The 20,541-nt window shown below is 39.4% G+C and overlaps 1 protein-coding gene across 1 annotated transcript in view; it reads right to left on the bottom strand.

Moving 5' to 3' along the window:
* Positions 1-20,541, bottom strand: part of GABBR2 (gamma-aminobutyric acid type B receptor subunit 2) — an 861,105-nt gene that overhangs the window by 10,944 nt on the left and 829,620 nt on the right. The window contains exon 15 of the mRNA XM_069084611.1: positions 16,689-16,913. Coding sequence (XP_068940712.1) covers positions 16,689-16,913 — 225 coding nt within the window. The remainder of the gene's footprint in view (positions 1-16,688; positions 16,914-20,541) is intronic.

Below are 20,541 nucleotides of genomic sequence, written 5' to 3'. Positions count from 1 at the left end.
TGTGACCTTGGGCAAGTCACTTAACCCCAATAGCCCTACCTTCACCCCTCCAAAAAAAACTAAAATAAAGTTAGTGGATGAATAGTGAATTTATATTTAGTGAATGAACACTGCCAAATAAGATGCTATTCAATCAAATACAGAACTATCATATATAGTAAGGAATCCACTAAAAAAAAGAAGTCAACAACATTGGAAAACAGGCTATTAAAAAAACTAGTCCTTTATTTAATATTTGGTAAATAAGGATAGCAATTTTATTTATGTTCCTTTTAAAAAAATTACTTATTTTTAGTTTTCAACATTCACTTCCACAAGATTTTGAGTTCCAAATTTTCTCCCCTTCTCTCCCCTCCCCCACCCCAATACCTCATGCATTCAGATTATCCCTTCTCCCAATCTGCCCTCCCTTCTATTCCCCCACTTCCTTTCTCTTATCCCTTTTCTCATCAATTTTCCTGTAGGGTAAAATAGGTTTCTATACCCCATTGTCTGTATATCTTATTTCTCAGTTGCATGTAAAAACAATTTTTAATATTCATTTTTAAAACTTTGAGTTTCAAATTCTCTCCTTTCTTCCCTCCCCACCTACCTTCATTGAGAAGGCAAATAATTCGATATAGGTTATACATGTGTAGTCATGCAAAAACACTTTCATAATAGTTATGTTGTGAAAGACTAACTTTAGGGGCAGCTAGGTTGTGAATCAGCCCTGGAGTCAGGAGAACCAGAGTTCAAATCTGGCTTCAGACCCTTGACACACTTATTAGCTGTGTGACCTTGGGCAAGTCACTTAACCCCAATTGCTTTGCTTTCCCCCCTCCAAAAAAAAAAGACTAACTTTATTGCCCTCCATCCTATCCTGCCTCCTGTTTATTCTATTCTCTCCTTTGACCCTGTCCCTCCTCAAGTGTTCTGACTACCCCCTCCTTGTGCCCTTCCTTCTATCACTCCCACCCCCAGCTCTTATCCCCTTCTCCCCTACTTTCCTGTAGGATAAGATAGATTTCCATACCCAATTGAGTGTTTGTTATTCCCTCCTTAAACCAATTCTGATGACAGTAAGGTTCACTCATTCTGTCTCATCTTCTACCTCTTTCCCTCCATTGTAAAATTGTTCTTGCCTCTTTTATGTGAGATAATTTATCCCATTCCACCTTTCCCTTTCTCCTTCTCCTAGTACATTTCTCTCATCCCTTAATTGTATTTTCTGGATAACATCCATTTATATTCAACTCACCATGTGCCCTCTATCTATAATATATTCCCTCCAACTACCCTAATAATGAGAAAGGTCTCATGAGTTACAAATATCATCTTTCCATGTATGAATGTAGACAGTTCAACTTTATTAAGTCCCTTATGATTTCTCTTTCCTGTTTACCTTTTCATGCTTCTCTTGAATCTTATATTTGAAAGTCAATTTTTCTCTTTAGTTCTTGTTTTTTCTCAAGAATGCATTAAATTCCTCTATGTCACTGAATATCAATTCCCTCCCACCCCCAATTGATTACACAGTTTTGCTGGATAGGTGATTCTTGGCTTTAATCCTAGTTCCTTTGACCTCCAGAATCCCATTTTCCAAGACCTCCCATCCATTAAGGTAGAGGTTGCTAAATCTTGTGTTATCCTGATTGTGTTTCTACAATACTTGGATTGTTTCTTCCTGGCTGCTTGCAATATTTTCTGCTTGACCTGGGAACTCTGAAATTTGGCTATAATATTCCTGGGAGTTTTCCTTTTGGGATCTCTTTCAGGAAGTGATCAATGGATTCTTTTAATTTCTATTTTACCTTTTGGTTTTAGAATATCAGGACAGTTTCCTTTGATAATTTCTTGAAAGATGATGTTTAGGTTCTTTTTTTTTTGATCATTGTTTTTAGGTAGTCCAACAATTTTAAATTCTGTCTCCTGGATCTATTTTCCAGGTCATTTTTTTTAAAAAATAAGCAATTGGGGTTAAGTAACGTGCTCAAGGTTACACGGCCAGTTATTTTGTGTGGGTGTTAAGTATCCGAGGCTGGAACCGATCCCAGGTCTCCCAACTCTGGGACCAGTGCTCTTACTCACTGTGCCACCTGGCTGCCCCTAGTTGTTCTTTTTTTAAAATGAGATATTTTACATTGTCTTCTATTTTTTCATTCTTTCAGTTTTGTTTTATAATTTCTTGATTTTTCATAGTCATTAGCTTCCATTTGCTCCATTATAATTTTTAAGGAATTATTTTTTTAAGTGAAAAACTAGTGAGCTTTTGGATCTCCTTTTCCATTTGGCCAATTCTGCTTTTTAAGGCATTCTCCTCACTGGCTTACTTTTTGGACCTCTTTTGCCATTTGGTCTAGTCTGTTTTATTTTTTTTAAGGTGTTATTTTCTTCAGTATTTTTTGGTGCATCCTTTAGCAAGTTGTTGACTTGTTTTTCATGGTTTTCTTGCATCACTCTCATTTCTTTTCCCAATTTTTTCCCCTACTTCTTTTACTTGATTTTCAATATCCTTTTTGAGCTCTTATAATCTGAGAACAATTCATATTTTTCTTGGAGGTTTTGGATGTAGGAGCTTTGACTCTGTTGTCTTCTTCTGAGTGTATGTTTTGATCTTCCTTATTACCAAAGTAAGTCTGAGTTTTTTCTTGCTGTTTGTTCATTTGACTTTTTAACTCTTTGTTACGATAGGTTTCTGCTTCCAGTGTGGAGGATGTAGTGTCCCAAGCTTCAGGGGTTTTGTGCAGCTGTTTTCAGAGATATTTTTAGGGACTTGTAATTTTTTAGTTCTTCCAAGATGGTATTATCTAAGGAGATCTTTTATGTCCTGGAACTGTGTCCTCTCCACTGCTCCACTCTCCACTGCTGCCACAAACTCTACCTTGCCAGTGCTCTTCCTCACCCCAGAGCTGCCACCCAGGATTGTCACTCAGATCCAAGTATAGCAAAGAGATCCCTATAGTCTCTTTCTGTTCAGTTGTTTCATTCACTTACTATCTGTGGACTGGGAGCTCTGAAAGCAGCTGCTGCTACTGCTGCCACCACCACCCTAGGGCTGTGCTGGGATGGGGGCTGGATGGTATTCCTCTCTCACCCAGGTCTGATAGACCTTTTCTACTGACCTTCTAAGTTGTCTTTGGTGTTTGTGGGTTGAGAAGTCTGGAAACCACCATAGCTACTCACAATTCAGTCTCCTGAGGACTACTTCAGGTTTGCTGGGTTCATTCTATGCTGGCATATCTTGAGCTGGACTGCATTCCTTTCTCAGTCTGGTGCAACAGACCTTTCCTGTCGACCTTCCAGGTTGTCTTGGGCTGGAAATTTGTTTCACTCTGTCATTTTGTGGCTTCTGCTGCTCTAAAATTTGTTTAGAGTCATTTTTTACAGGTATTTGGAAGGGTTTGGTAGAGAGCCCAAGTGAGTCCCTATCTTTGCCATCTTCGCTCTACTAAGGATAACAATTTTAAATGATATATTGTGATTCATATAAGCAGATAAGCTTTTAAAAAGTTTTTAATACATTTTCACATTTTAAGTAGACTACGGAACTCATTATTAAAAAGAATTCTAGGGGTGGCTAGGTGGCGCAGTGAGTAAAGCACTGGCCCCAGAGTCAGGAGGATCTGAGTTTGGTTCTGGCCTCAGACACTTAACACCCACACAAAAAAACTAGCCATGTAAGCAAGTTACTTAACCCCAACTGCCCTCCAAAAGGCAAAAAAAAAAAAAGGCAAAAAAAGAATTCTAATGATAAATTATTTAGTTAAAAAATTTTGCATAGTAAATAATTGGTTCCTGATTTGCAAAATCCGACCAATTCATATTTTTGTCAGCCTTCCTAATCCTTCTATGTAGCCTAGGAATGATTCCTAGCCCTGTAATAGGGCACAAACATCTAAGTCATCCGTTGCCACTTTCTGGACAACTTCCTCTCCCCCCCCCCCCCAGTCTATCCCCATTCTGGTGCCCTGTTTATTAGATCACCCTCAGCCCTTCTTTCTCTCCCAAGTCTGGGGGATCAGTCCTCCTGGCTTATTCTCACTAATATTACCTAATTCAGCACATGCCAGCGCCTACCACTACCACACAAATTTTGCCTTACATTCAGAGCATGTAAAAGAGTCTTTAATGACTTGAGTTTTTGCAAACAGTCCTTTATGCTTAGAGGACAACTGGGTGGCACAGTGGGTAGAAGGCTGGCCTTGGAGTAGGGAAGACTTATCTTCCTGAGTTCAAATCTGGCTTTAGACACTTATTTGCTGTGTGACCCTCGGCAAGTCACTTAACCCTGTTTGCCTCAGTTTCCTCATCTGTAAAATGAGTTGGAGAAGGAAATGGCAAACTACTCCAGTATCTCTGGCAAGAAAACCCCAAATTGGGTTATGAAGAGTCAGACACAACTGAAAAGCAATGATAACATGCCTAAAATTTATTCCCTCCTCATTTCTACCTCCTGGCTTCCTTCAAGTCCTAGATAAATTCCACCTTCTACAGGAAGCCATTCCTAATTCTCAGTAGCTTGAATACCTTTCTTAAAACACTATGCAAATGCTAGCTAGTAGTAGTAGTATGACAGGAATAATTTACCTCCACCAGATCTCATGTGTGGATCCATTAAACCACTCTTTTGTCTTTTGCTGCCTGTCTCTCAATTTAATTCCACAAATATTTAAAATATATTATATATTATTTATATTTTAGATACATTTCATATATTTTATCTTATATAATTTTATTTTTAGATATTTAAGATTTTATATTTGAGATTCTATTTGTTCCCCAATTACATGTAAAAACAATTTTTAACATTTTGATATTTATTTATAATAACATATTATTTCTTTTTTAGCATTGATTTTGAAAAATTTTGAATTCCTAATTCTCTCCCTCCCTTCATTAAGAGGGCAAGCAATTTGATATAGGTTATACATTCCACAAACATTTATTAAGCACCTTCTAGAAGACCAACACTGTGCAAAAATGAAACAGTGCCTGCCCTCCATGAGCTATTAGGGGGAAGATACACCTCCACATAGCTGACAATGTGATTTTTTAAAATGCTTTTTTGGAGCTAAGTGACTTGCCCAAGGTCACACGGCTAGTAAGTGTTAGGTGTCTGAGGCTGGATTTGAACTCAGGTCCTCCTGGCTCCAGGGAAGGTGCTCTATTAACTTCGCCATCTAGCCGCCTCTACAATGTGATTTTTCTAAAGCATAAGTCTGACCATGTCACTCCTACTCAATAATTTCAGTGACTTCCTATCACCTCTAGCATCAAATTTTCTTAAACTTTTTTTTAAATTGAACACCCATCTTTTGTCCTGTATTATTGTTGAGTCACATCAGTCATGTCCAACTCTTTGTGATCCCATTTTTGGGGTCATTTGATCCTCATAACAACCCTGGGAATTAGGTACTATTATTTTCCCTATTTTACAGATGAGAAAATTGAGGTCAATGACACTGGGCAATGTACCCATGGTCACACAGCTCCTGTCTGAAGCAGGATTCAAACTCAGGTCTCTTATTACTGTAGGCTTATGGCTTATGGCTCTTTCCAGTATACTCTGCTGTCTTCAACATTATGGTTCCTAGGTGCCATGCACAGGAATGCCAGATCGATGATAAGGCAGTCAGAGAGAAAAACTCTTTAATAAAGTTATTGAGAATTCTATCACTGGAGATGTTGGGCATACATATTTCATAGTTACATACCTAATTTCAGGATCATGTCATGGGATCAATTTTAATTTGTTTAAACTCTGACCAATTATCTTCAGATGAATTCTCATTTTTCTCTAATTTTAAGTAAAACCCCACACCAAATCTTTTGTCATCATTATACACAATTACTTTGAAATGAGTGACCATGGTGAGAACAAAAATAATGATGAGGAAAGGGGGAAAAAGCAACATTTCAGGCATGGCAGGTTCAAATACTCTGGGTGTCACTTAAACTGCCATTGACTGTTGTCTCTGATGAGATAATGAAAAAAACCCAACAGTAGCCTAGGACCAATCAGTTTATTCTTCATGACATTTTTATCTACCTTTCCTCAACTCTGCCTCCCAACAAAAATGCAGCTGGAGAAATGGCTCATTTGTTCATTCAACTTGATAAACATTTATTAATTTCCTGTTAAGCACCAGAAACTAAGTGAGGCTCTGGACAAAGATAAGACAGTCTTTACCCCCAGGGAGATTATATTTTACTGTGGAGATTCCACAGGCCCACAGATAAGTAAATTAATTAATTAATTCATTTCACAGACATTTAAGCATGAAGTAATTAGATGAGAGAGTAGCTAAAAACACTGGCTTTGGAGTCAGAAGGATCTGAGTTCAAATACTGCCCAAAGACTTATTAGCTGTGTTACCCTGGGCAAGTCATTCAATCTCTCTTAGTCTTAGTTTCCTCATCTGTAAAATGGGGTAATAAAAGCACCTACCACTTAGGTCTGTTGTGAACATCAAATGAAACAACACATGTAAAATGCTTGGCAAACCTTAAAGGGCTATATAAATGCCAGCTATTATTCAGTGAGCACATACTATGTACACAGCCCTGTCTAGGGCTAAGTGTTGTGGGAGACAAGACACACATACACAAAAACCATACTTACAGTGACCAGGTTGCCCAAACCCACATTTAGCACATATGACATGCATTTTGCTTTACTCTCACAATTGTGCAAACTTTTAAAATTTGTGATAGACAAGAGATAAGGAGATGGAATTATCAGGGGGATGCTATTTACATTAGAGAGTATATGTATGTATATATTGTACGTGTGTGTATACACACATATACACATATGTATACATTTTATATATAGATATATATTGTTTCCGTATGTTGGAAATAAAGTGTTGACATTTCTATAGCACTTTATCTGACCATTGTACAGCCGAAGAAATGGAAGCCAAATGATGATTCGGGTACAGAGCCATTTTTTGAAGGCTCTGGTTTCACTGTGTCATGCCCTGCTCAGTGAACTCCGGGGGCGCCATGTTATTTCTCTCCAGGATCAGATGTGAAGTCCTCTGGTTGGCATTTCGAGTTCTTCACTGCCTACCCCCTTTCTTTCCACCCTTCATATACTTCTCCCCTTCCGTTCTACTGCTGTACAGGGCCCTCTTGCAGTTTCTAGAACCTAACGCTCATCTTTGTTTGAGCTTTTACTCTGACTGTGCACACTGGGATGCTCGGTCTTGCCATTCTCTGCCTTAGTTTCCCTGGCTTCCTTCAGGATCAGCTCAAATCCCACCTTCTGCAAGAGACCTTTCCTGGTCCTCCCAGATCCTTTCATGTTACCTTCTATCTATATTGTCCATACCTAGCTACTTGGAGGCAGGGACTGCTGTTTGTTTTGTCTTAGTAACCTCAGAGCTTAGCAATGTGCCCATGCATGGGCTTAATAGATTGTTGTTGCTGTTTCTCCTTTGTCCTCTAAGAGGACCACGACATCAGGAAGGTGATGCCATGACTTGCAGGTCAATTGGAATTAAGTGAGGAAGGGCTGTACAAAAGCACCAACCTCACTTTCTTCTCTGGAGCCATCTGGGTCTAGTGGCAAGATATAGATCAGGAGGACTAAAGATGGTCCCAAATGGGCTTAATAGATGCTTGTTGACTGACTGACAGATCTAAGTTAATGTATTTTTTTTTTAAAGGAATCAGGGTTAAGTAACTTGCTCAAGGTTACACGGCCAGTTATTTCTGGGTGTGGTGCTGAGTATCTGAGCCCGGATTTGATCCCCAGGTCATCCTGACACTGGAGCCAGTGCTCTTACTCACTGAGCCACCTGGCTGCCCCGAATGTAGTTTTTTTAAAACATACTTATATGTTTATTGATGATCAGTTCACTTTTTTTTACATACAAAAAATAAAAAAAAATTTAGCATTCATTTAAAAAAATTTAAGTTCTAAATTCTCTCCTTCCTTCTTTCCCTTCCCCTCGAGGAAGCAAGCAATTTGATATATGTTACACACTGAAGTCACGTAAAACATATTTCCATATAAGTCATTTTGCAAAAGAAAACAGAACAAAAAAAACCACACCAAAACCCAAGAAAAACAAAGGAAGTGAAAAAAGTATGCTTCACTCTGCATTCAGAGTAAGAGTCTCAGCAATTTGTCTGCAACCTAGGTCTTCTCAATCTAGAACCTCACAGTTGCTGCCTTCTAATGCTGAGAAGCTGAGGGAGTGCGGGATGTAATAGGGATCTCCAATAAAATGGCTTAGTAGCATTTAGAGAAAGGTGAGTGGATTTTGCATCATTTAGAGAGGGTAAACTTATTTTTCAGGGTGTATGTTGATAATTTTTTGGCACCAGGGCGGCTAGGTGGCACAGTGAATAAATAGAGTATTGGCCCTCGAGTCAGGAATACCTGAGTTCAAATCTGACCTCAGACACTTAACACAAAAACTAGCTGTGTGACTTTGGGCAAGTCACTTAACCCCAATTGCCCTCTAAAAAGCAAAAAATAAAAATAAAAAGAAATTTTTTTTTTGGTATGAAACTGGGATTATTGAAGAGACTAAGTTTTGGATTTAGAAAAGAAAATACTCTAGTTAGTAAGTTTGCCCTACACTTTTGGAGTCAATTATATGATAATAATAAATAGCAGTTTTTTTTTTTTTTAGGGACACCTGAGGCTTTACTAATTGTCATCATTCATTTGTTCAGTCATGTCCAACTTTGTGTACTTTGTCTATGGTGCTTTCTTGGCAAGAAGACTGGAGTAATTTGCCATTTCCTTCTCCAACCCTTTTTTACAGATGAGAAACTGAGATAAATAAGGATTAAATGACTTACCCAGGGTCACACAGCTAGTAAGTTGTGATGGTAATGGGAATTTGAAGATCTTCCCTGCCCCTTAATAGACCTAAGGGAATTTGAAGATCTTTCCTGTCCCCTAATAGACTGAATGGAGCCTGTGGTGGGAGGAATTTGCTGAAGGGTGGAGCAGAGCCCACAGGAAGCTGGGAGTCAAAGCAGTTAGAGGAGGGAGGAGAGGATGAAGCCATAGAGGCAGTTAGGCTTGTAAGTGTTTGTTTGTCCCCTGTTGTGACAGCTAAGCTTGAGAGTGTTGGTTTGTGGGAAGGTTAAAGAATGGTGTGGCTCTCTGCTGTGTTATGGTATATTAACTTCTTTGCTACTATGATGGATTTGGCTTTTTGGTTTTGTGATTCGGTTTTCTGGTATATGAATAAATATTTTGCTTCTGTCTTCTATATGAAGAGTCTGTTACATTTTGCAATTGAGAACTATGTTGGCATATTTACAATCAAAGTCAGTGCTGTGAATATTGTGTTGGCGCTACATAAGTGTCTGAGGCTGGATTTGAACTCGGATCTTTCTGACTCCAGGCCCAGTGCTCTATTCACTACACTACGTATGTGGACTCATAAGATTAGCTATAGATAATCCTCTTTCCTGTTGTGTGCCTGACTGTTGACTAGCATTTATTATCCACAATAACCTAGCATAGTCCCTTGCACATAGTAGACACTTGCAGAAGAGGATGAATGCAATTACTGTAAGTTTTGGGGAAACATCTGATTCTCAGAAATGGGTTCTGCAAATGAAGACCTTCAGGCTATATTTTATTCTCTTCCTTACTAGCAATGATAGGATGAATCTGATTGATTCTGTCTTTAAGGTGGCCTCCATCATCTTAGAGATTAATACCCAATATAGTGTACTCGGACAAGGTTAACCACCAAGAAATGTGTTTTCCTATAGGAACAAACCTGACCTTTAGCAACTCTTATGACCTTAAGGCTTCCACATTTCCCCCATGTCTATTCTGCCAACAGAATCTTGTGTCCTCTAAGTAAGCCTAAAAAAGCTACAAAAACCCAATCTATACCCTAAGAACTTGATCCTGCAACTAGACCAACTGGTCTTACTTAGTGCACTCACAACATTTCTTTTCAGTTTGGTTACTCAACCCCAGTCTTATAGACATGATGGTGGGTAAGATTCTCATCAGATTCTCAAGGAACCCAAGTTGGGAAACTCTCACAACATGCTTAATAAATGCATGCTAATGATGACTATGGAGAGGCATGAGAAGACTTATATGAACTAATGCAAAAAGAAGTGAGCAGATCCAGGAGAACAATTTATACAATGATTACAAAAATAGACATAGGAAGAACAGTGACAAAATAATCAAAACTGAAAAGTATCAAGAACAAGCTTGGCCCAAATATGAGATACGAGAAGATTTCTCTTTCCACTCCTTTGTAGATGATGGAGTCCACAAGCATGGACCACTGTGTATGACATTATATTTTTTCCCATGTGTAGATCAAGTTTGCTGAATTTTTTCTCCCTCTACTTCCTTTTACTTTTTGAAAAACTTTTTGTTATAAAAGATGGCTCTCAAGGAGGGGGTAGGTTAAGACATATGAGGGGAAATCTAGGCAATGTAAAAACAAAAGACATCATCAAAATTCTATTACAGATAAATGCATATTGAATTGTTGAACTGATTTAATCTATATTTTGAGAGACAAAATAGAATAAGATGATCTGAGTTTTAGTCCTGGTTCTGGTAGTTATGAACTGTGTGATTATGGACATATGACCTCATCTCTTTGAGCTTTACACAATGCAGATGGGGATAATATTTGTGCTACTTACCACACAGGGTTGTTATGAACACAATGTTTTTTATAAATCTCAAGAGCACCATAGAAGCACAAATTTTTACGATTAAGTTATATCGTATTGTATTAATGGTATTGTATTATTTTGAATAAATCCTTGGTGCCCACAGTAGTGAAGATCACAGGATAATCTTTAGAGTTGGCAGGGGCTTTAGGTGTCCCTAAAAACAATAATTAGAGGCGTCCATTCTTTTTGGGTTTCTGTTTCTTCATTTGTAGATGAATCAATCAATAAATCAATCAAAAATAAAAAAATCAATCAATCAATCAATTTATTGAGTGTCTACTACTACCAGGTACTATGCTAAGGGTTGGACTAGATGGGCTCCAAGATTTCTTCCAGATCTAGGTCTATAAGTTTATAAACTCCATTATTTTATGGAGGGCAGATAGGTGGCACAGTTGGGAGGATGCTGGACTTAGAGTCAGGAAGACTCATCATCTTCCTGAGTTCAAATCTGGCCTCAGACATTTATCAACTGTGTCTACCTAAGCCACTTCACCCTGTTTGCCTCAGTTTTCTCATCTGTAAAATGAGCTGGAGAAGGAAATGGCAAACCACTCTAATATCCTTGCCAAGAAAACCCCAAATGGGGTCATGAAGAGTAGAACATGACCGAAATGACTGAATGACAGACAGCAAATCATTTTACAGTTGAGGAAATGAAAGCCAGATAAGTAAAGTGCCTAACATATCCTTACACAGGGACAGAGGTGGGATTCTAGAGTTGAGACTGGAAACAGCTTTCTAGAGTTCTAAAGGGAGCAAAGAGGGAAGGAAACAAGCTTTTATTAAAGCCTACTATGTGTCAGGCATTGTACTAAGCACTTTACAGTTATTATTTCATTTGAGGCCTCACAACAACCCTGGGAGGTAGTGCTATTATGATCCCCATTTTACAGTTGAGGAAACTAAGGCTGACAGAGGTTAAGGGACTTTTCCGGGGTCACACAGCTACTATCTGGTAGGTGTCTGAGGCTGGATGTATACATTGTGAGGGGGGGAGGGCATGGAGGGATGATTAGTTCTTTCTCTACAACCTGAGGAGGTGGTCTCATTCTCTCAGATGGCAAAATATAGTAGCCCTCATCAGAGTGACCAATATGAGACCAAATGTGAAAACAGAATTTCCTTCAAGGGATTTCTGCGGTTAGGTGAAATGCACCTTAACCATTATTCATAAGAATGGAGCTCTCAGTCAATAACATTGATTGACTGCCCCTTGCATGAAAAACTCTGGGCCAGTTGGACCCCACAGAAAAGACCATGTCCCTTCCCTGCATCACACGGAATGAGATTCTATCGGGTGATAAAGAGGACAGTTACTGCCCTTGAGAAGTTCTCTGCCTCAGGTGGGAGGCAGGACAAATGCAGAGAAACAGAACTGACACGAACATCAATGCATGTGTTAGGCTAGCTACAGGCAAGTGCATGTACGGAATCGATGCTGGACTTAGTTCAGAGGAGTGAGGTTGAAATCCTGGCCCCACAACATTCTGTCAATGCGACTGTGGGCAAATTGCTTCTCTCCATGAAACCTGTTGTCCCATCTGTAAAATGAAAGTGGACTATTGTATTCAGAGGGCAGCTAGGTGGCGCCATAGTGCACGGAGGGCCCGACCTGGAGTCGGGAAGACTCATCTTCCTGAGTTCAAATCCGGCCTCAGATGCTTACTAGCTGTGTGACCCTGGGTGAGTCACTTCATTCTGTTTGCCTCAGTTTCCTCATATGTAAAATGAATTGGAGAAGGAAATGGCAAACTGCTCCAGGATCTTTGCCAAGGAAACCCCAAACGGGGCTACAAAGAGTTGGACACAGTTAAAAACAACTGAACAACAACAAAGCACTTGATTAATAGTGATTTTACATGATTAGCAGAAACACAATAACATAACAACCCTGTGTGGTCAGTAGCACAAATATTATCCCCATCTGTATTGTGTAAACAGTACATGATTACTTGATTAACAGAAATGAGCTTAACAGAATTCTAAATAAATCAATGAGTTAAATAATAAATACTCCTTTGGAAGAAATTCCCATTCAATCCTACCTTCCTTATGCCTTGTTCCATTATCACCTCTTTTTCTAGAATTCTCGGTCTATTTTCCTCCCCACCCTGCCACTTTCCTTTGTCTACAAATACGATCGAGTTCCTAATATTATGCTGTTCAAAAAATAGCTAGGAGACAGCCACCATGTGCACAATACTAAACTGAACTAAATACTAAGCAAAATACAAACAAAAAAATCAAAAACTAAAAACCTTTCTTTGACCCTATGATGCCCTTATGTTTCTGCCTTGTCTTCCTTACTGGCAAAGATCTAGAAAACATAATCTGCATTTTCTGGGTCCGTTCTGTCTTCTTACCCACTCATGATTCAACCCCTTGTAATCTACCTTCTTGGCCACCACTGAACTTTAACTGTTCTTTTAAAGGTCATCAATGCCTTCCTAATCACAATCCAGTTTCGTTTTCTTAGCCCTCATTTTTCTTGATTCCTCAATACCATTTGCCATGATTGTCTTCTCATGCCCTGCTTCTTGAAATTTGTTCCAATTTGTACAACTTTCTGTCCCACACGTGGTCCAAGAGAATGATTTTCTCTTGAAAGAATGAATGGTCACCAGATTTCATTTACTATCTTGTCCCAGCTGCTTCTGCCAGCTGGAGTGCCTGGCACACCCACTGTATGTATTATGGTTAAACTTTAGCAACTGGCTAATGTCTGATAATAATTAGTGTTTTGCCCAGCATAAGAAACACCATTTTGATATTCTAATGAGGACAGCAGTCATCACTTAAATGAACAAAGCTTTCAGTTAGAAATATAATGTAACAAAGACATAATCTACCAATTTGCTGAATATCTTTGAACATTAGTTGGGTGTGATTATACATCCCAACACTGGGTTGAGCTTAAATTGCTAAATTGGATTTGGTTGGGTTGCCCTTGGTTTACATGTTGTAGCCTCTTTTTCTGTTTCTTTTTTGGAGGGGGGAAGGTAGGGCAATTGGGGTTAAGTGACTTGCCCAAGGTCACACGGTTAGTTTTGTGTTAGGTGTCTCAGGCTGGATTTGAACTCAGATCCTCCTAACTCCAGGATTGGTACTCTATTCACTGTGCCACCTAGCTGTCCCCATAGCTTTTTTTTTCAACCAGTCAGCTAAACAATAATAAACTAGTTAAGCAATACAAGGCAGGTATATTTGGAAAGAGTTGAGGAAGGCATGAGAGTGTAGATAGTTTAGTAATTCAGTACTGGAGAAATAACTTAAAGTGTTTGCTAACTTTAAACTCCTAATTAAAAAAAAATCAGGGGTCATGTTATTTAACGTAAGTTTTGGTTTGCAGATAATGCATATTGAATAGTGTATATATAACCTTATGAGATTGGAGAGGTCAACATGGTGGAATGAATTAAAGCTGGAATAGGTCAGGAAGGAATTAAACAAGCATTTATTGACTGTCTACTCTATATCAGGCACTGTGCTAAGCATTGTACGAATATTATCTCATTTGAGAAAATGAAAATAACAGCCCTAGGAAGTAGGCAACTATTATTATCCCTATTTTACTATTAAGAATATTGAAGCAGGCAGAGATTAAGTGACTTGGCCAGGGTCACACATCTAGTAAATGTCTGAAGCTGGATTAGAGGTCTAGTGCTCTATCCACTGTGCCACCTTGATGTCCCAAGAAACCTAGGTTTTAGTCCTGGCTCTGTTACTAACTTGCTGAGTGGTGTTAGGCAAAGTCACTTTTCCCTGGGCCTCAGTCTCCCTCTCTGTGAAATGAATGGGTAAGACCAAATTATTTCTAAGGTCTTTTAGCTCTGACATTCTGTGTTCTAAGGATCCTCTGAGCTCTAATATTCTTTAAATCTAACATTCTAAGTTGCTTAGAAAATTAGGGAAAAAAGAATTATCATAGATGTAAATTGAGAAGTGGAGATGTAAATTTAGAAGAGACTAATCAGGAGTTGGATGACCTGTTTTAGGGCTAGTCCTACAGTAGGAACACTATCTGAGATAGGTAGGGTGAGGCCATCAGATGGTGAGGGTTTGGGTTCTGAACAAGCTTGGGTTTGACTACCAGCTTTGAGGAGGGCATGACTGAAACTACTCAACAACAATAACCACTGCAACCTATATGACCTTGACTGTTGTTTGTCCTTCGTTCTCCAAGACGACCAATGATGTCAGGAGAGTGATGTCTTGACTTGCACATGTATTGGATTTAAGTGAGGCAGGGCTGTGCAAAGTCATCAACCCCACTCTCTCCTCCAGGGTCATTTGAGTCCAGTGGCAGGATAAAAATCAAGTAGACTGGAGATGGCCCCAGATGCAATGGGAGACCTTGACCTTTTTAAACTAAGGTTTTTTTCAGGTCTCAGTTTGTCTGAGGCAACACCCATTCAGTGATTTAAGGCTAGGTAAGAAATGAGGCAGAGGGGCGGCAAGGTGGCACAGTAAATAGAGCACCACCCTGGAGTCAGGAGGACTTGAGTTCAAATATGGCCTCAGACACTTAGCACTTACTAGCCGTGTGACCTTGGGCAAGTCACTTAACTCCAAGTACCCAACCTTCCTCCACCAGAAAAAGAAAGAAAAAGAGAGAGAGAGGGAGGAGAGAGAGAGAGAGAGAGAGAGAGAGAGAGAGAGAGAGAGAGAGAAAGAAAGAGAGAGAGAGAGAGAGAGGAAGGAAGGAAGGAAAGAAGGAAGAGAGGAAGGAAGGAAGGAAAGAAGGAAGAGAGGAAGGAAGGAAGGAAAGAAGGAAGAGAGGAAGGAAGGAAGGAACGAAGGAAGAGAGGAAGGAAGGAAGGAACGAAGGAAGAGAGGAAGGAAGAGAGGAAGAGAGGAAGGAAGGAAGGAAGGAGCTAGAAGATGGCCTAGTTTGCCTATGAAAAAAAAATCAGTCAGGGAAGGGAAGACCTTCAGGGTTTCTGGCCAGAACAGAAACAATTGCTGTTTACTTTCACTCTGAGCCATCAAAACCCAAACAATGACCAAGTGAGGCGTGGGCTGGGACCTATTATTGTGATTTGGCATAGTCAAGTAGCACCATTAGAACCCCAATGGGTTTTTATCAAAGCCTGGTTTTACAGAGTTCTATTTCAAGAAATCATAATTGAAACTACATGGAACAGAAGATATTAATTTATAAGACCTTGAGCACTCTACCAGTTTTAAGGTCTTTTCCAGTTAGGGATATGCTGGTAAACATTAAGCAACCAGCTCTCTGAAAAGCTAGACACACTTTAAAATTTGATTTGTATTATTAATATTTTCTCTATCACTTTCTTAAGTCTAGACAATTAACAACAACAACAACAACAATCAAGCTCTGCTTTGAAGCCTGAGGTGTAAATGTTCACACTGAAAATTTAGCAAACAATAGGCTTTTGAGCCAGCAAGAGGTTGACTCCAGCAAATCAGTTTCTAGCCCTCAATCCCAGAAGATGACTTTCGTTTTTATGAGAAAGTTAGCATTTCCTTTTAAATCTGTGATCTGTAAAAACTTTCATGTGTAAGTGTGATGTTAGTGCAATTATGGAGGAATCTTTTGCCCCCGTAGTAGAATATTACTGTAATTTTTTATAATGGAAGTCAATGAGCAAATAGAATTTACTTAACATAAATTAAATTTCCAGTACTCTGGAACACATTTATTCCGCTAATGAGAGGAGAGCTCTTTCAAAACCACCCAGAAACCTTTTTTTTGGTACTGTTCTTTCTCTTTAGAAACACATTTATTGAGGTAGAAAAAGGCCCCTCTCACATCACCTCCCAGAAATGGAGGCACCCATATCCTTTTTTATATTTTCAATGAAATTTTCTTTCCCTTTCATATATTTTATTTTCTGTATTTTGAAAGTTCCCTTAAATATAGACATTTATCTGATTCAGAAAGGTGACTTACAATTCCAGAAAACCAAGCTGCAACAGAAATACAAGTTGTTGACATACACTTCATCAAAGACAAGGAAACAACGTTGTGGCTGAAGGAAACAACCTACCTTTGGCACAAACACGAGGCAGAGTGTGATGGTACTGCAGAATATTATGACCAGTGCTACGATACAGAATTGCACATTGGGCTGGTCTCTGGTGAGGAATGAGACCGCCGCCCCAATGATACACATGATCCCCACATTGTAGACACTCATGCCAATGTATTTGCTGTCGTTCAAGGCTGGAATGCTCACGTTGCGAGTCTCCCAGGCTAGGAAGCAACCAAACAGCTGAAACAGGAAATAGAAAGGGAAGATGATGATTGCTGTTATTGCCCAGCTAGTGTGTGTGTGTGTGTGTGTGTGTGTGTGTGTGTGTGTGCAGTTGCTTTCCTATCCCCTGTGTACTCCTGAGGGATGGAAGGGGAGGAAAACTGAGGATCTTCTGGAAGGGTTTTGCCCATGTTACAATCTTGTGAATTTCAATACATCTGATGACCTTTGAGGTAGATCCGGCCTGGAAAGTCTCTCCTTGCTGTGTCCTGGTGTTCTTTCTGATGAGTTTAAACCTTAGAACAGACTATAAACAATTCCTTCTGGAGCACAGAAGCATAGAATTTCAGAGTCACAAGGGACCTGAGCAGCTATGTAGTCTAATCCATAACAGAAAAAGAATCCCAGTTACAACATATGACTCCAGGCTACTTGAAGACCAACAACGAGAGAGGATCTATTATTTTTGGAGGCAGCTTGTTCCACTTTTGGACAGTTGGAGTTATTGGAAGTTGTTTCTGACATTAAGTCTAATCTTCATTTATCTATTTATTTAGTCACTTGTTTACTTATTTATTCATCACTTTATTTATTTGTTCATTTATTCATGAGCTAATTTATCCGTTTATTTATTTAGCTATTTAACTATTAGTTTGTTTGCTTATTCATTCACTCATTCATTTATCTATTTATCCATTCACTCATCCATTTACTTATTTATTTGTCGGGTGTCTTCCACCCACTGCCTCTAGCTCTGGGGCCAAACAGAACAAATTTAATCTCTCTCACCCACTACAGTTCTTAAACAAGATTCCTGAGCAAGATGGATGGAGGGAGGAAGGGGAGCTGGAGATCAGTTTTACATAAGACTCACTCATTCATTTAACACTCTGAGGTTTACAAAATATGTTACGACAACTCTCTGAGGCAGATTATGTATTACTTCCATTTTACAGATTAGTAAACTGAGAGCTAGAGAAGTGATATTACTGGCCCAAGATCACACAGTTGTTATTTTTCAGTTGTTTTCAGTGGTGTCCAACTCTTGGTGACTCCTTTTTTGAGGATACTGGAGTGGTTTGTCATTTCCTTCTCCGGTTCATTTTACAGATGAGGAAATTGAGGCAAAGAGGGTTAAGTGACTTGCCCAGGTTCACACAGCTAGTTTTGAACTGAAGCTAGATTTGAACTGAGGTCTTCCTGATTCTAGGCCCAACACTCAATGAGTCACCTGCACAGCTAGTTAAATGGGTAAGTGGAGATGCCAACTCAAGTCTCTGATTCCAAGAACATTACTGATCCCACTATACCACCCTGCCTCTAATATTAGTGTCTTGTGTGTAGGATAAAGGTGGGGGATGGTGACTGTAAGAAGTCCAGGTTTTATGGTATTAATTGCTTAGGGATTTTGTTAAAGGCCAATTTTCAAAGAAAAATGCAAACATGGCCTCTTAAGCTACCTAAGAAATGAAATGAAGTAGAAATGATTTAGTTAGGTTTTTTTTTTTAAAGTGTGATGACATAGAGCCAGTCTTGGAGCCAGGAAGGCCTAAGGTCAAGTCCCAGTTCTGACTCAAACTGACTGTGGGACCCCTGGGCAAGTCCCTTAACCTCTTGGTTGTTTAGGCAATTCTCCCTTCCTAGAAGTTGCAGACGAGGTGCTGACTTGCTTTGGAAAAGGTAGTTCCCTCACCTGGGAGTTCTCTATCTCATTGAAACCACAGGTCTATTCACTACCCTAAACTAACATATTTGGTATAATTCTGCCATTTCCTGGTGCCAGGAAATGAGCTGTATGTACCTGTGGATAAGTCAAGGAGTGTTAACCCATGCAAAGAATAGCAGATGCCTTCAGAGTCATAAAGCATGCAAAGAGTGATATAATGGAAAGGGCACTGGACTGGAGCCAGAAGACTAGGGTTGGAGACTTCCCTAGGATCCTCCCTTAGCTATGTGGTCTAGGACAAGTAATTTCTCTTTTCAGGGCCTCAGGCTCCTTATTCATAAAATGAGGGTAATGATACCAGCATAATCTATCTCAGAGGCTAACAATGTTGTGTCATTTCTAAAGTGTTACAGAAGTGTGAGGGGTTACATCCCTCTTGACCTAAGTGATTTGGGGTGACTCTATAGCTCCCAGGCTGTAGTGCTGACAGGCATTTTCTGGAGGCTACCCAGGAATGCTCAGATTTCTACCAGAGACAGCCTCAGAATACCCGCATGTGGCATCATACTGGGCTATAGTCACAGCTGGACCTTAGGAAAGGACTGCAATGGGATCATCTGATGTCTTTTGCTCTATCTTGTCCTTTAAGAAAAAAGTAAAAGTTTTATTAATACTCTTTTTTACCTTATAGAAATTCCTAGATATTTGCCCTTCCTTTCTGCCCTATTCCACACCTGTAAACCTTTCATTGTAACAAAGCAAAACTGTTAAGCAAAACCAACACAATGTTCATGTCTGAAAGTATATGAAACATTCTATACCCATGATCCCTCAAAGGGAGGAGAGAGAAGGATGTCCTAATCTCTTTTCTGAACTAAGATTGACTATTATTATTATATAAATGTCTGATTCATTTTCAGTGTTCTTTTCATTTATATTATCATATATTATGAATATAATTATCCTTTCCACATCTCTGGATTCAGGGGAAAGGTGCCCTTGCAATCTGGGAAGTCTGTGTAAATTTTTTTGGCCCTCCCTTTGCACCAGAGAAGAAGTCTGAATTATCATGGTATTAAAAGATAAAATATATTGATATTATACAATACTATACATATGTTTAATGCATTTCTGAGCTTCCAAACTTTTTCAGTGTTGTCTGCTGTTCCGTTGGGTGTCATCTGCAGCTTCTGCAAAACTTCCCCAAAATTTCCATTTAATTTCTTATACTAACCTGCCACATAGTGAAACTGCAATAGGGAAAGTTCCGACGTGGAAGGGATAACTGTATTGTTTTCCTGGTTTTGTTTTCTTCACTTTGCAGCTGGTCATGCAAACCTTCCTATGTTTCTCTGAATTCTTTCAATTCATTGTACTGCCTTGTATTGTTAACTGTTCATGCAAATGCCCATACCCTCCTTCCTTCCCAAAATCTGGCACATAGAACTAGTAGGAACTTAATGAATATTTGCTGAAGGGATTAATGAAGTCTTAGTTAACAAGTCCCTCTGCAAGCATGGAGTCAAAGTTCACTCCAGCGACCCAACCTTCAGGATAGACATCAGGGCATATAGCTGGGCCCTAGAAAACTAAAGTGGGAATAACTTTTAGAAGGGAGGGTTGGGTTAGAGATGGGAGTGAGAAATTGCAGGCCTTGTGTAGCTAGCTCTCAGTACAGCATTTTTACATGTATCTATGCATGTATGTATGTATGTATGTGTGCATGCATGCATGCATGTATGTATCTATCTCTACTGAGGATTGTAATCTCCATGTGTATGAGATAGTATAGGGTAGAGTATATCCCACCTGGCTAGTAGGAGGGAGTGCCCCAAGAGTTAGCTCAGACTCTACAAGTAGATGATTGGAATTCTTTAGGTGCCCTCCATGGTCAAGGACTAATGCTGTAGCTGCAGTGAATTTAGGAAGTTATATTAGCAGCAGCAAGTGACTGCCTTCCTGTCTTCCCTCCCCCCGCCC

This window comes from Petaurus breviceps, unplaced genomic scaffold, assembly GCF_028583685.1.
Source record: "Petaurus breviceps papuanus isolate PSGF00001 unplaced genomic scaffold, PetGlider_PUasm1.0 175, whole genome shotgun sequence".
Classification (NCBI taxonomy): Eukaryota; Metazoa; Chordata; class Mammalia; order Diprotodontia; family Petauridae; genus Petaurus; species Petaurus breviceps.
The sequence above is the reverse complement of the archived record's forward strand: the minus strand, read 5'-3'. Positions and strand labels throughout refer to the sequence as shown.